Source organism: Daphnia pulicaria, chromosome 6 (genome assembly GCF_021234035.1).
Source record: "Daphnia pulicaria isolate SC F1-1A chromosome 6, SC_F0-13Bv2, whole genome shotgun sequence".
Taxonomy (NCBI): domain Eukaryota; kingdom Metazoa; phylum Arthropoda; class Branchiopoda; order Diplostraca; family Daphniidae; genus Daphnia; species Daphnia pulicaria.
The window spans coordinates 17,185,144-17,200,535 of NC_060918.1; the positions used below are offsets into that span (position 1 = coordinate 17,185,144).

Here is a 15,392-nt window from a genome sequence, read left to right on the forward strand (position 1 = left end):
AAATGGCATGCTTAAACTTGGAAACCTTTGCCAGTGACAATTACTTGGCAGCGGAACTTATTCTGCTGTTTTACAGGTGAACTCTGACTCTCTCATCCTTCTCTGCCGTCTTCACTGGTTCCTGGAGCAACAACGCGCTGAATTCAAGACGCTGGTCATGATGGTAAGGTGCATTCTCGGCAACGTGTACTTGTTGTCTCTCATCTACTTTTAGAAACTATCTAAACCTGGCCTACGATCACAGACCTCGACTTCGATGGACCTGACTGTTCTTACCACTCGTACGGACCATTGTTGAGAGCATGCCTTATCCAGGGTCACCCCGTTGCTTAGTTTGTCTTGTCTTGTCCAGGGCCATCACATATGCTAAAGACCTAAAGACCTTTCGTTCTTCTCTCACTGTGTACTCCCCTACTGATTTTAAACTTGGATGTTCTCCCAAAAAATGACTAGAAATAACTTCTGGCGTCACTTGATCAAATGTTGTGTAGTTACATTTACCAATAAAATGCCACAAAACGCAGATAGTAGGATTCGAACCTACGCTCCAAGATGGAAACTGATTTCGAGTCAGTCGCCTTAACCACTCGGCCATATCTGCATTCATTATTTTAGCAAAATATTTCGAATCTATCAGTACCTTTTTAGAGTGGAAAATATTTAATGAAAGAATTATAGTGGCCCGTAAGAGGATCGAACTCATGACCTCCGCGTTATTAGCACGGCGCTCTAACCAACTGAGCTAACAGGCCAATAAATTATTAATATATTAATAAAAGGTTCATTCATCATCAGTTAGGTATACTCTGTGTGTCTTTAGAGAGAATGATTTAAGGTATCTACCAAGCAAGGCTATATCAGCAGCCAATTTCAATCGTCACTGTGAAGGCAATGCAAGCCAGTGATATTCATTGAGTGTTCGAGATATATTTGTAGTTTTATTGATCTGACATGATTCCCCATGGTTTGTGGTTAACTACTACTCATCATGAACTAATAGTTTCGTAATATGCTATTAATCGTGGCGGGACTCGAACCCGCAATTTTCGGATAACTACTTTCATAGAAGTCCGACGCCTTATCCATTAGGCCACACGACCTACACTTAAAGAAAGTGCTAGGATTTTGCATCTCTCATTTAACCTGCTCTTCAGTAAGGTCAAACGGAAATATTGGTGAACCAATAAATATTATTACTAGATTGTCTGAAAAATCGGGGCAGTTGTGGCCGAGTGGTTAAGGCGATAGACTTGAAATCTGTTCCTCTCTGAGGGCGTAGGTTCGAACCCTACCAACTGCGGTGAATTGCCATTTGTTTCACATGCTAGTATTTTCTAGTGGAACAACTCATTTTCAATCGTTTACTAGTATCTCAAATTTACGCATGATTACAAATATTAACTGTGCAGTCATGGGTATCCTAGGTCCCGGGATCTATCTCGGAACCGTGGAGCCATGACCTGTTACTTGGCGTTTCCAGAAACGTGTCTATTTTTCAGAACCAGTGCCGAAATGCATTATGGCGGTCTTTGAGTGTAGTTTACAAACACAAAATGTAGTCAGAGACAAATTATAGGATGAAAGAATGTGTACCCATTTTGTTTACGAAGAATAGAAAAACGTCCGTACTTCCGTCCGTAAAAGATAAATAAGCAATCGTAAAATTTAAAAATGAACTCGAACGGAAAACTATTGCAATACCAATTATTAAGCCCGGTTAGTTCAGACGGTAGAGCGCGGGACTTTTAATCCTGAGGTCAAGGGTTCAAGTCCCTTATCGGGCGGCTAGTCTTTTGATTTTAGTTAGTATTGTTGGTTTTCCACCATTTATTATCAAGTTAATATCGTTTGAAATCATTCACCATTATGGGCAGAATTCATAGATGTTCATAGACGACAACACGAGTTCTCATGGTGTTTCTTTACGTTAATTCCTACGATGTAGAGAAAGTGCGAACCAAAAGGAAGTACATTCGGATATAGGTCGTGGAACATACACAAATAATGAAATGAGATAGTGAGAAAGAGTATCCCTCATTGTGAGAGTAGAAAGCCTTGATATTTGATACAACTAATTGCAATAGTAAATGTATGTCCAGTTATAGAACTCGAAAGCTGTAAATAGAGTTTGTAGTTAAGATTATTCAAAAAACATGGTTTTCAAGATTGAGACGATGTCCACAGACGGTAATCGCTGTATGTTTATATAACATGGGACGTTTGGCTATCTTCTAGGAAAAAGCTTTGCAATATAACGTCATTCCTCGAATAGGAGATTCAACATAACTCAGCCTTTGTGGCCTAATGCATAAGGCACCGGCCTCCTAAGCCGGGGATTGCGAGTTCGAGTCTCGCCAGAGGTAGCGAGCAACCGAAACTATAATTATCGAAAATCGTCGTTAAATTGGCAATTACTTGTCTTTTGTTTTACTGTTTTCAAGCAAAAATTTTCATTGGTCCAAGTGTTGGGAAATCGCTGAAATGGCATGCTTAAACTTGGAAACCTTTGCCAGTGACAATTACTTGGCAGCGGAACTTATTCTGCTGTTTTACAGGTGAACTCTGACTCTCTCATCCTTCTCTGCCGTCTTCACTGGTTCCTGGAGCAACAACGCGCTGAATTCAAGACGCTGGTCATGATGGTAAGGTGCATTCTCGGCAACGTGTACTTGTTGTCTCTCATCTACTTTTAGAAACTATCTAAACCTGGCCTACGATCACAGACCTCGACTTCGATGGACCTGACTGTTCTTACCACTCGTACGGACCATTGTTGAGAGCATGCCTTATCCAGGGTCACCCCGTTGCTTAGTTTGTCTTGTCTTGTCCAGGGCCATCACATATGCTAAAGACCTAAAGACCTTTCGTTCTTCTCTCACTGTGTACTCCCCTACTGATTTTAAACTTGGATGTTCTCCCAAAAAATGACTAGAAATAACTTCTGGCGTCACTTGATCAAATGTTGTGTAGTTACATTTACCAATAAAATGCCACAAAACGCAGATAGTAGGATTCGAACCTACGCTCCAAGATGGAAACTGATTTCGAGTCAGTCGCCTTAACCACTCGGCCATATCTGCATTCACTATTTTAGCAAAATATTTCGAATCTATCAGTACCTTTTTAGAGTGGAAAATATTTAATGAAAGAATTATAGTGGCCCGTAAGAGGATCGAACTCATGACCTCCGCGTTATTAGCACGGCGCTCTAACCAACTGAGCTAACAGGCCAATAAATTATTAATATATTAATAAAAGGTTCATTCATCATCAGTTAGGTATACTCTGTGTGTCTTTAGAGAGAATGATTTAAGGTATCTACCAAGCAAGGCTATATCAGCAGCCAATTTCAATCGTCACTGTGAAGGCAATGCAAGCCAGTGATATTCATTGAGTGTTCGAGATATATTTGTAGTTTTATTGATCTGACATGATTCCCCATGGTTTGTGGTTAACTACTACTCATCATGAACTAATAGTTTCGTCATATGCTATTAATCGTGGCGGGTGTAATGCGCAGCCGAGACTGACCAGAGGAGTGCATATCGTGTATTGGATGTATCGTCTGTAACCCCGCCCCCTTCATGCTCTTCGTCTATTAATAGCCACAATCGTTTCTCACACCCCGCTTGAATAACCCCATATGAATCATGCTCGTTTTGTCCCGCCATATTGGAATTACTCCATTCCAATATGGCCGCGCGGGAATCCATATATAAACTCCCGTCGCACCCTCCAAGAGTCAGACTAGTCATCTCACTCTTCGACTGCTTGCGGCTCCAGTTGTAAGTCGATCTCTGTTAAACTCTTATTGTATTCTGTGCTGTGTAAACAATATACTAGTTCGGCCTAACCATCCGAGTTATTCTTTAAAGTAAGCGCGCCTTTTCAAGCCCCATAAAAGCGCCTTACATTTGGTGAACGTGCCAACTCGAACAACATAAATGTAAGTAATGCACAAAATACCAAATTTTTTCCGTAAGGCTAAGACACAAGAAGGCGACTCTGTAGTTTCCCCAACTAAACAAATTCTGACCCCGGAAGAATTAGAAAAACTAAAAAATAAAATTAAAACAGAAATATCAACAGCAGAAATCAGAATCCAATACCTATTAAACAAAACCACCCGACCAAAAGAAAGAGACCCGAAAGAGATAGAAAATCTAGAGAACGACATAAAGAATCTAAAAGCTAAATACGCAGAACTGATAGACCCAACAGTTACCATATATAAAATAAAGAAACGAGCAGTTGAACAAACAGACCAAGCAACCTCACAAGGCCCTGACAAGCCTAATCAACCTAACGACGCCTCGGTGAGACCACGTACAGTAACCTTACTCGATTCAGACGACGAGGCTGAAGAAGGAGCAACAGCCCTACCAACTCGAGTAGAAGAGCGGAAAACAGAGTGCGCAAAGTGTCACGCCCCTATCATACTATCAATAACAACTGATAAAGAACAGTGTAGGCAGTGTAGTATACACAGAGACACACGTGACGCGGAAGATCAGAAACCAAACACCAACCAACCCCTAAAAGAAGACCAGCCAAAAGAAAATATAGCAAGAGTCGAACCTAAAGAAGAAGAGGTAAAACCACAACCCCCCACACAAGTGCACTTGCCACCCAGGCAATATCAAGCACAGCCACAGCAACAAATAGCAAGATACAGAGGACAACCTCTCACTCTCAGAAACATTTTTGACGACAGCGACGAGGACGACGACGACGAAATGGCTCTCACAGATGTAGCTATAAACGCTTGGCAAAGAGCAGTAGAGAGGCAAGCTGAAATTCTCGAAAACGGACTAGTATTTATAAATGCACAGAACGTAAAGAAAGAGATACCAGCTTTCACCGGAGAAATCGAAGGCAAAATGGCAATCGAAGAATGGTTCAAACTAGCCGAACGTATGGCAACACACGCAGCATGGACGGACGAGCAAAAGCTACGTTTTTTCCAAGAAAGAATGAGCAAATCAGCTGCCAACTTCAACGATTCCCTAGGAGCAGCCGACAAAGCTACTTATGCAATATGGAAACAAGCAATACTAGACGGACTAGCGGACAATACAACAAAAGCAAGAAAGAAAGAATCACTAAAGACACTCAAACAAGAAGAAACAGAACGAGTCAGAGATTTTAAAACCAGAATAGACGACACCTACAGAATTGCATACGGCGTTAACGCAGCAACAAGTCGTCACGCAGACGTGGTAGCACTTCGCGATGAAACAAAGAAAGACGTTTTGCTTAACGGACTAAAAACACAGATAGCAGACCTTGTCTGGAATAGGCCCGATATAAACGACACAACATACATAGAAACTGTAGAACTGGCCGAAGAATGCGAAAAAGTTGTAGAAATCAAGAAAATAGCGAAAAATAAAGATTTGTCTTCTGCCGTTACAGTAATGTCAGAAGAGGCCGAAAAGACCAAAGAAGAAATAAACAACCTAAAAGGACTGATCCAAAAACTGATGACAACACCAATTTCTCAACCGGCCGTTCAACTAGAAGAGAAAACTATAAAAGCACTAAATAAATTGGCAATCTCAAAAACAGACGGCAAATGGCCCAGCCAAAACCGCGAAAGAAGAACAGTACGCTTCGCAACTGAATCACCCAACAGAAGCCGAAGCCAAACGCCCGATAATAGAAGAAGGTTCAACACACCAACTCGGTACAGAGGAGATCACGAAGGATCAAATTGGGGAGATCAAAAACAATACGAATCTAGAAGATGTTACGTATGCGACAAGAAAGGTCATCTAGCAAGACAATGCTGGAGGGCAAAACAAAGCCCATTCGCACAACAAAATGCCCGTCAAAACGGACAACAAACGTACCGACGAAATCAACCTGGCATGAGAACAAATCAGCCAAAGAACAGAAATTTCAACAATTTCCGCAACGGAACTGGGCGGAACGGCACCAACTAAAAAAGCTAAGAAGAAAACACCCAAATAGCCTTAGTTATAAACTTTTTCATATAGAAATCAGCATAGATAATGTAGTAACCCAAGCTTTAGTAGACACTGGCGCATCAGTGAGCGCAATTTCAGAATATTTCTTTTCAAGATTATCCAAAGATATAACAAAGAATGAAATTGAATCGGAGGACGAAAAACTCCATAGTATTTGTGGAAAAAGCATGACCATAGCAGGAATATATGACCTACCGATAAAGCTAGACGCGAATAAGGATGAGATTTATCAACAGTTCTATGTTATACCCAACCTAACAGAAACTTGCGTGTTAGGAATGGATTTTATAACACGAAACGCTGTCACGTATGATGGAAAAACAAGAAAATTAACCTACACATTTAACAACAAAACGGTTACAATAGATGATAAAGTTAAAAGACTAACCCATTATAAAATAACATTAGCCGGAGTAAAAGTTGCAGTAAAAGAACCGTCGGCAAATATTAAAATAGAAGACTCAAACTTAGAAATCCATAGGGAGAAAATAACAAAACTAATAGAAAAATATAAAGACATGACAGCAGAAAATTTATACGAACTAGGAAAAGCAGAAGGAATTAAACATTCAATACCAACAACAGGAGCAATCGTTTACCAAAGACCTAGACGACAAGCAAGAGCTTTGCAAAGCGTTATTCATAAAGAAGTAAAGGAAATGCTTGACTGCGGGATTATAAGCCCGAGTACAAGTCCATACAACACACCTATCCATCTAGCTAAAAAGAAAGGAGGAGGATACCGTTTTTGTAAGGATTTCCGTCAGTTAAATTCAATAACAACTAAAGACAAATTCCCCCTTCCAAGAATCGATGAAACAATCGACTACCTTTACGGATCAAAATTTTTCTCGACACTCGACCTGATCAGCGGGTATTGGCAAATTGAGATAGACGAAAAAGATAGGCCGAAAACCGCTTTCTCGACGGAAGACGGACACTACGAATATAATAGAATGCCCTTTGGTCTGACGAATGCCCCTTCTACATTCCAGCGTTTGATGAATCAAATTTTACAACCGGTAATAAAAAAATTCGCACTAGTTTACTTGGACGACGTTATCATATACTCCACTTCTATAGAGCAGCATATAAAACACATAGATATTGTCTTAGATTTGCTTAAGAAAGCAGGACTTAAAATTAAATTGTCAAAATGTACGTTCTTGCAAACGTCAGTTAAATACTTGGGACATATAATCTCAGAAAAAGGAATCGCTCCCGACCCCATGAAGATAAAAGCAATAGAAAATTATCCAGCTCCAAAAACAGTCAGCCAATTAAAAAGTTTTCTTGGTCTAGCCGGATATTATAGGAAATTTATTAAAAATTTTGCTGATAGAGCCCATGCACTAACAATTTTAACAAAGAAAAATAACCCCTGGAAATGGGAAGAAGAAGAACAAAAAGCTTTCCAATTTTTAAAGAAGTGTCTGACCCACCCACCAATCCTACGCTATCCGAACTTTTCGCGAGAGTTTCTTATGCATACAGATGCGTCCGGATATGGTGTAGGATCAGTTTTAAGCCAAAAACATATAGAAGATGGCGAAGAAAAGGAAGTCGTCATCGCTTACGCTTCCCGACATCTGAATGATGTTGAAAAAAACTGGAGTACCATTGAAAAAGAAGCGTACGCAATAGTGCATGCGGTGAAACAATTTTACCCGTACCTATACGGAAGGAAATTTCAAGTATTAAGTGATCACAAACCATTGAGAGAATTATTAAGGAAGAAAGATACTTCAGCAAAACTAGCTAGATGGGCTTTATGCCTGCAAGATTATGATATTGATATCGAATATCGATCTGGAAAAACAAACCAAAATGCAGACTGCCTCAGTAGAATTCCAGAACCAGATAACAATACTAAAGCGCAACCTGAGCAAACGCCAGTGATAAATGCGCTGACAACCATAAACTTTGCAGAAGAACAGGAAAAAGATAAATACTGCAGGCGCGCGCGCGAAAAATATAAGAAAATGTTGAAAATGAAAGAAGAATTAATTAATGAATCAGAAGCAGAAGATAACAGTATGTCGATTAGGGATAATGCAATCGACGACAGCCCCCAAGACAGTGATCAAGGATATCTTACAGATGAAGACAACGTATACAACGATGAAGAAGAAATAGTAGAGCTAGAGAATGGCCTACTAGGTACATCTGCAGGAAGAATCCTGGTCCCGGAATCCTTGAAAGAGAAAATTTTAAAAAGATTCCATGACAGTCCATACGCAGGACACCTTGGAATAAAGAAGACAACAGCAAGGATTCAACGAAGATTTAAATGGCACAAAATGGGAAAAGATATCAAAGAATATGTTAAAGGATGCGAAATTTGCGCTAAACGGAAAGCAGTAGGAGCAAATAAGGCACCACTAAACCCGATTCCTCCCCCAAAAGATGTATGGCAAACAATGGCCATGGACATCATGGGACCGTTAGTAGAATCAGGAAGAGAAAGAAACCAATATATTCTAGTAATGGGAGAATATCTGACACGGTACGTTATCACAGCACCGATGCCAGATCAAACAGCTGAAACAGTAGCAAGAACATTTGTCAATAATGTAGTATTAATTCACGGAGTACCAGAAACGGTATTGACCGATCAAGGTACAAATTTCCAATCAGAGCTCATGAATATTATGTACAAACAATATGGAATCACTCGACTAAAAACAACCGCGTATAGACCCCAATGCGATGGGATGGTTGAAAGAGTGAACAGAACATTAGCAGATATAATAGCCAGTTATGTATCAAAAGAACCAACTAAATGGTCCGATTTTTTACCATCAGCAACATTTGCATATAACACAGCAGTCCACTCAAGTACAGGATACACACCCTTCTATCTCATGTATGGCAGAGAAGCAACCGAACCCCAAGATATGATCAAACCAGTCAGAAACCGGAACATGACTGATGTAAATATGATCTTCTCACAAATGTGGTACGATGCACTAGATATCACTAAAGAAAAGCTAGAGGAAGCTAAAGAAAAACAAAAAGCCTACTACGACAGAAATACGAAGAGAGTAGAATTTAAAGTAGGAGACAAAATCCTGTTAAAAGAAATGGCCAATACGCCAGGAAAATTCAACATGAGATGGGAAGGCCCCTATACCGTGAAAGAAAGAAAAGGGAATGTTAACTATAAAATATACGCAGACACCGGGAAAAAGATGATGATAGTACATGCGGATAGGATGAAACTATTTCACAAAAGAAAATCACCGGAAGAAACAGCGGAAGAAATAAAACAAAATAAATTGATAAAAGAAAACCCAGAAGAAACGAAACAAGACGAAAAGAAAAGAAAAACAAGTGAAAATCCCACTAAAGAGCCTACCCTATCAGAGGAGCCCAGATACTCTTTAAGAAAAACAATCCGCATGCCAGATCGTTTCAGACCAAACTAATCAAGGAATCATTACAGATGGCAAAATTCATTTCAATCATCATCCTGATCATCATCATCGTCTACGTCATCCCATCTTCGTCTTTAGATATCACAGTATGCGACTGCAAGAAACCAAAATTCATTGGAATAATGGACACCGAAAAACCTGAATATTGTCGAAATAAGAAGAAAGACGACCCAATCCTAGCTGACTACCAATTTTTCGTAAAAGAAGAACCGCACATGTCATGGGAAGGGTACGTCTGTAAAGCATGGTTAAAAAGAAAAACGATCGACGGATTCTTTTTCGGAGGTTTTGATACTGTATTTTCCTCGGAAATACAGCACCTCTCCGAAAACGACTGTTGGAGAATGAAACAAACAAAACGATGCGGAGAGAATGAAATGATCGGAGACGAAAATCAATTTTCATTCACGTCAACTCCAAACGGAGAAGGCGTTTGGATGCAAAAAGTATCTTTCACAACAGAAAATTGTATGATACAAAAGATATCATTAAAAAAAGATTGTGCAACTTGCCCCACTACCTCTCCATTTGGAATTTTAAAAGAAAAACCTAGAGAAACTTTTGTGTACCATCAAGACTCAGTCATTGTATGGATACAACCAAAAAGAGATCTAGAAAAAGAATGTAAGATTAAAATAAAAAGAAAAAGCACAGGCACGATCACAAAAATAGACGACAACACCTACAAATTAGTAGATGCTCCCGGACAATTAGACTACATTTACACAGCGGAAACGCAAAACATCTGCGACTTTACCCTTCACAAATTAAAAAACGTTGATGGCGCATATCTCCAAGTACAAAACAAAAACTGGTCCCACATTTACAACGTAGAAACAAAATATTGCTTGAACCCACAAATTAGAACCCCATCAAATTGCATTGACGTACCTGGAGGAGAATTTAAAATCGTAGACAACAAGCTAAATTTAATGCCCAAAAATAACTCAGATAAAAAGATATGCATCGCAATGTCCCCATTCTTTCATCATATGGACGAATGTAATAATTTGTACTCGCTAAAATGGGACCCAGACTCATTGGAAATCACTGGAAACACAAGATGCCTACAAATGAATGATAAATCAAGTGTGTCTATGAACATTTGCTCCGGAGAGAATAACCAGAAATGGATATTCGGGATGCCAGAAATGAATATAACAGAAAATGTAGACACGAAAGAATCTCTTTTGCTCCAACACCACCAATACGTAGAAGACCAATCAGTAACAAACGAGAATATTATCGAAAACGAATTAAAACGCATCTACTGTAATAACCTACACATGGCACGTCAAGCAACATCTCTTATATCAGAATCAAGTGGATTACTAGCAGCAAGAGCTAATAACCTACCGATGTGCCATCGTTTAAAACCTATGGGCGAATCTTTTCTCGTGCAAAAGTGCAGTGCAATAAATATCACCATCGGAGCAAAACAAACAGCCTGTGGATATGAACCATTTTACGACAATCAAACAATCGGAAGGGACGGATTCTCATTACATCCATTCTCCGAATGTTTTTGGGAAGATGGAATTGTCAACTTTAATGGAAAAACCTTTATGTGGAAGAAAGAATTAAATGACTGGGCGTATGTGCAACCAAATATCCACCAATCAACTCTCCGACTAACAGCAAAATTCAACGAATTAAACGACAATGAAGCAAATTATCAGTTAAATCATCACGAATTTTACCAAAAACAAGAATACGAAAACATAAATTCAATTAACGATTTGATCACTCGACTTCAAGTTACCGATGCCAGTCCATCCGTAACGATGAGCCAAGAGGCAGAATCTAAATTCGGAAAATTTGAATTATGGCACCGTATCCGGAAAGGACTGATAGCAGTCATTTCGATTATGTTCTTTATCATCCTCTGCATGCTAACAGCAATTGTTTTTATAAAAGTAAGAACCCTAAGATCAAAACAACGTTTCGAACACTACGCAGAACAATTGCAGGAGAACAGAAAATTGATACGTGCAGAAACCCTGGAACGGAAACGCGCAGAGACCAACAACGACGAAAGTCTCGTTTAAAAAAAAGAAGATTACCAAACGGACACGCAAAACCAATTTTATTACCGACCCCCAGCGCACCGGCCGTTCCCCCCCATAACCAAAAGACTTAACCTTTAACCCCCTGCAGACCACTAAAAAAAAAAAAGGGCTAACCACCAGGCAACAAATCTCTCTATATAAGGATACGGAACAATAACGGAAAATTATCAGTCCCCATCATGCAAGCAAGCTCTTCACTCGGCAAAAATATGGAAGCCCTCATCCAAAATAAAGTAACGAATTCAATAGAAGAAATGGACAGAGTAGTAGAAGAAACAATATCAAGCAGACAAGCTAAGGTGAGAATCAATAAAATAAACATGACATATAGTCGAATTGCAAGCACAGCAAGCTGGTTTGGAACCAGAGGAAAATCTGTTAACCACCTCATTGAACGAGTCAAAACCGAAAGAAACGTCAATATTGTCAACCATCGAAACGAGACACCACTGATAATCGCTAGCCAACTAGGAGCCTATAGCCTCGCAAGTTTAATACTTACACAAAAGGCTTTAATTAACTTACAAGACGAAAAAGGCTATTCAGCACTACATTACGCAATCGAAGCAAATGCGCTAAAGCTAGTGCTTGAATTATTAAAAAATGGTGCAGACGTAAACGCACGTACAAACGAAGGAAACACCCCCATGCATATTGCAGTGCAATTAAACAACCTAGAAATTGGAAGAGCAGTAAGGAAAAGTCGATATTTCAATCCGACATTACTAAACAATGAAGGAGATAATGCACTGATATCGGCAGTCAAACAAAATAAAATAAAAATGTTGCATGTCCTTTTGACATCACCTGAAGACTACAACAAACAAGACAAGGAGGGGAAAACGCCATTGCATTATGCATGCATAAAGGCTAGCCCGTGCATTCTGCACAAACTACTAGACAAAACGCAAGGAAACATCAAAGACGTTTACGGTGACATACCGTTAACAGTTGCCATAAAGTATAATAACGAAAGAGCGGTAGACATGCTGTGGCATAGCGTCCACTTCAACGCATCAGCAAGAGACAATCAACAAAATACGCTACTCCACATGGCCTGCCGCCACGAAAATTTATCACTTTTAAAAATAATTTTTTCCCGCACACCAGACTTCAATGCAAGAAATGTATATGACGAAACCCCTCTTCACATTGCATGCTCTGTCAACAATCGAACGGCAATTAAAATGCTAAAAGAAAAGTATGTAGACAGAAATGCTCTAGATGTGAGAGGACAGACGCCATTAGTCATAACGGCAAGTTTCAATCACACGGAAGCAGCAATGGAACTGTTCGACGACACAAACACGCCAGTCGAACCTATTTTATTAAATGATGACATCAACGCAACAGATGTAATCATCGTAAATGGCGAACCTATCAACATAAGAACGTGTATTCTACTAGACGCCACGGACGAAAATGGAAACACAGCCCTGCACTACTGTTCTCTTTTTGGAAATAAAGAACTGGCCAGTTTTCTCATCCACAAAGGGGCAAGAATAACGGTACTGAACAACGAACAAGACTCCCCAGTGACCCTTCTGGCTAAACTGCCATCTGGATACAATTGCCCCATATACACAGAGGTATATGAACCCCAGCAGGAGATGCCGTGGAATGTACAAGAATTGGAAACTGAACAATTATTTCCAGATGGAGGACAAAGTGGCCTAGAGTCTGACCTAATGTTTCTTTAAGATCAAATATCAAATGGTCAAAAGAGTCAGAATAAAGAAAATGAAAGTGAGAGAAAGAAAAAAAAAAGTAAAGTTCAGTCTTGCGTAAACCCTCTTCTTTTGAAAACCAAAAATGTACGGTCGAGGACGTGGATTTCAATTGTTAAACAACGAAAGTGGTGTAGTGAACAATTCAACAAGAAATGAAGGAGTGATAACGAGTGAAACATTCAGTGAAATTGTGACAACCCCGTCAATGACGTGGCGACGTGAGCTCTCGCCAGCACGGCCTGTTTCAGAGGACGTGCAGCGCCTCACCGAAATGAGTTTCCAAAGAATGGAGGAGGAGATGGAAGAGCAAATGAATGCTCGTCGCCATCGAATGAATATCCCGGACACTCCAAGAAGCCCGTCGCCCGTCTCAATGGAAGAACAGGAGAATTACGTGCAGCCACCAAGAATCATCCCGATGGCCCCCGGAAGTCCCCCTCCGCCTGATCATCGCGGACGACAATTGCCTCCATCGTACGATTCATTGTACGGGCCGCCTACGACACGCCGCCTGCCCGACTTTCTGCAAGAGCATCAGCAGGTGCAGCGCGAGTTGATGGAACTAACCGAAAAATTCTTGGAGACGCAAGCGCGTCTTATGGCAGTATACCAGCAAGACCGGCAACGCATCCTCCGTCGTTTTTACTAAATACTATACTTGCAATAATCAACTTTTGTAGTCACATCATAGAAAGCGGTAGTCAATTTAGAAAAAAAAAACTTAGATACCGCCGGGCCGACGGTAATTGTTCTTTGTACTTTGTCTTTTGTATTTGATATTAGTTATCAATCCAATCTAAATTCGTATGAATAAAAATGTATACTCATAAACCATACCTGCATTCCCGTGCCTTTGACATAACCCCTATTGATAGACACGAGGTCGTGTCTTTTCAAAGAAAGGAGGTGTGTAATGCGCAGCCGAGACTGACCAGAGGAGTGCATATCGTGTATTGGATGTATCGTCTGTAACCCCGCCCCCTTCATGCTCTTCGTCTATTAATAGCCACAATCGTTTCTCACACCCCGCTTGAATAACCCCATATGAATCATGCTCGTTTTGTCCCGCCATATTGGAATTACTCCATTCCAATATGGCCGCGCGGGAATCCATATATAAACTCCCGTCGCACCCTCCAAGAGTCAGACTAGTCATCTCACTCTTCGACTGCTTGCGGCTCCAGTTGTAAGTCGATCTCTGTTAAACTCTTATTGTATTCTGTGCTGTGTAAACAATATACTAGTTCGGCCTAACCATCCGAGTTATTCTTTAAAGTAAGCGCGCCTTTTCAAGCCCCATAAAAGCGCCTTACACGGGACTCGAACCCGCAATTTGCCGCAAATGCCACAAAACGCAGATAGTAGGATTCGAACCTACGCTCCAAGATGGAAACTGATTTCGAGTCAGTCGCCTTAACCACTCGGCCATATCTGCATTCACTATTTTAGCAAAATATTTCGAATCTATCAGTACCTTTTTAGAGTGGAAAATATTTAATGAAAGAATTATAGTGGCCCGTAAGAGGATCGAACTCATGACCTCCGCGTTATTAGCACGGCGCTCTAACCAACTGAGCTAACAGGCCAATAAATTCTTAATATATTAATAAAAGGTTCATTCATCATCAGTTAGGTATACTCTGTGTGTCTTTAGAGAGAATGATTTAAGGTATCTACCAAGCAAGGCTATATCAGCAGCCAATTTCAATCGTCACTGTGAAGGCAATGCAAGCCAGTGATATTCATTGAGTGTTCGAGATATATTTGTAGTTTTATTGATCTGACATGATTCCCCATGGTTTGTGGTTAACTACTACTCATCATGAACTAATAGTTTCGTCATATGCTATTAATCGTGGCGGGACTCGAACCCTCAATTTTCGGATAACTACTTTCATAGAAGTCCGACGCCTTATCCATTAGGCCACACGACCTACACTTAAAGAAAGTGCTAGGATTTTGCATCTCTCATTTAACCTGCTCTTCAGTAAGGTCAAACGGAAATATTGGTGAACCAATAAATATTATTACTAGATTGTCTGAAAAATCAGGGCAGTTGTGGCCGAGTGGTTAAGGCGATAGACTTGAAATCTGTTCCTCTCTGAGGGCGTAGGTTCGAACCCTACCAACTGCGGTGAATTGCCATTTGTTTCACATGCTAGTATT

At 40.2% G+C, this 15,392-nt stretch overlaps 1 protein-coding gene and 10 non-coding genes across 11 annotated transcripts; 4 read left to right on the forward strand and 7 right to left on the reverse strand.

The window, feature by feature from the left end:
- Nucleotides 1-519: 519 nt before the first annotated feature.
- Nucleotides 520-601, reverse strand: Trnas-cga. Its single transcript has one exon. It is a non-coding gene; the product is annotated as a tRNA-Ser (tRNA).
- A 77-nt stretch (nt 602-678) lies between these two features.
- Nucleotides 679-752, reverse strand: Trnai-aau. The gene has a single exon. It is a non-coding gene; the product is annotated as a tRNA-Ile (tRNA).
- Nucleotides 753-1,016: 264 nt separating this feature from the next.
- On the reverse strand, nt 1,017-1,100 carry Trnar-ucu. The gene is given in 2 exon segments: nt 1,017-1,052; nt 1,064-1,100. It is a non-coding gene; the product is annotated as a tRNA-Arg (tRNA).
- A 118-nt stretch (nt 1,101-1,218) lies between these two features.
- On the forward strand, nt 1,219-1,300 carry Trnas-uga. The gene has a single exon. It is a non-coding gene; the product is annotated as a tRNA-Ser (tRNA).
- A 990-nt stretch (nt 1,301-2,290) lies between these two features.
- On the forward strand, nt 2,291-2,363 carry Trnar-ccu. The gene has a single exon. It is a non-coding gene; the product is annotated as a tRNA-Arg (tRNA).
- Nucleotides 2,364-2,998: 635 nt separating this feature from the next.
- Nucleotides 2,999-3,080, reverse strand: Trnas-cga. The gene has a single exon. It is a non-coding gene; the product is annotated as a tRNA-Ser (tRNA).
- A 77-nt stretch (nt 3,081-3,157) lies between these two features.
- Nucleotides 3,158-3,231, reverse strand: Trnai-aau. The gene has a single exon. It is a non-coding gene; the product is annotated as a tRNA-Ile (tRNA).
- A 9,047-nt stretch (nt 3,232-12,278) lies between these two features.
- LOC124342124 (serine/threonine-protein phosphatase 6 regulatory ankyrin repeat subunit A-like) lies at nt 12,279-13,196 on the forward strand. The gene has a single exon (XM_046795095.1). It carries the CDS (start codon nt 12,279-12,281, stop codon nt 13,194-13,196), a length of 918 nt encoding a protein of 305 aa, XP_046651051.1.
- A 1,383-nt stretch (nt 13,197-14,579) lies between these two features.
- Trnas-cga lies at nt 14,580-14,661 on the reverse strand. Its single transcript has one exon. It is a non-coding gene; the product is annotated as a tRNA-Ser (tRNA).
- Nucleotides 14,662-14,738: 77 nt separating this feature from the next.
- Nucleotides 14,739-14,812, reverse strand: Trnai-aau. Its single transcript has one exon. It is a non-coding gene; the product is annotated as a tRNA-Ile (tRNA).
- Nucleotides 14,813-15,278: 466 nt separating this feature from the next.
- Nucleotides 15,279-15,360, forward strand: Trnas-uga. The gene has a single exon. It is a non-coding gene; the product is annotated as a tRNA-Ser (tRNA).
- Nucleotides 15,361-15,392: the final 32 nt, after the last annotated feature.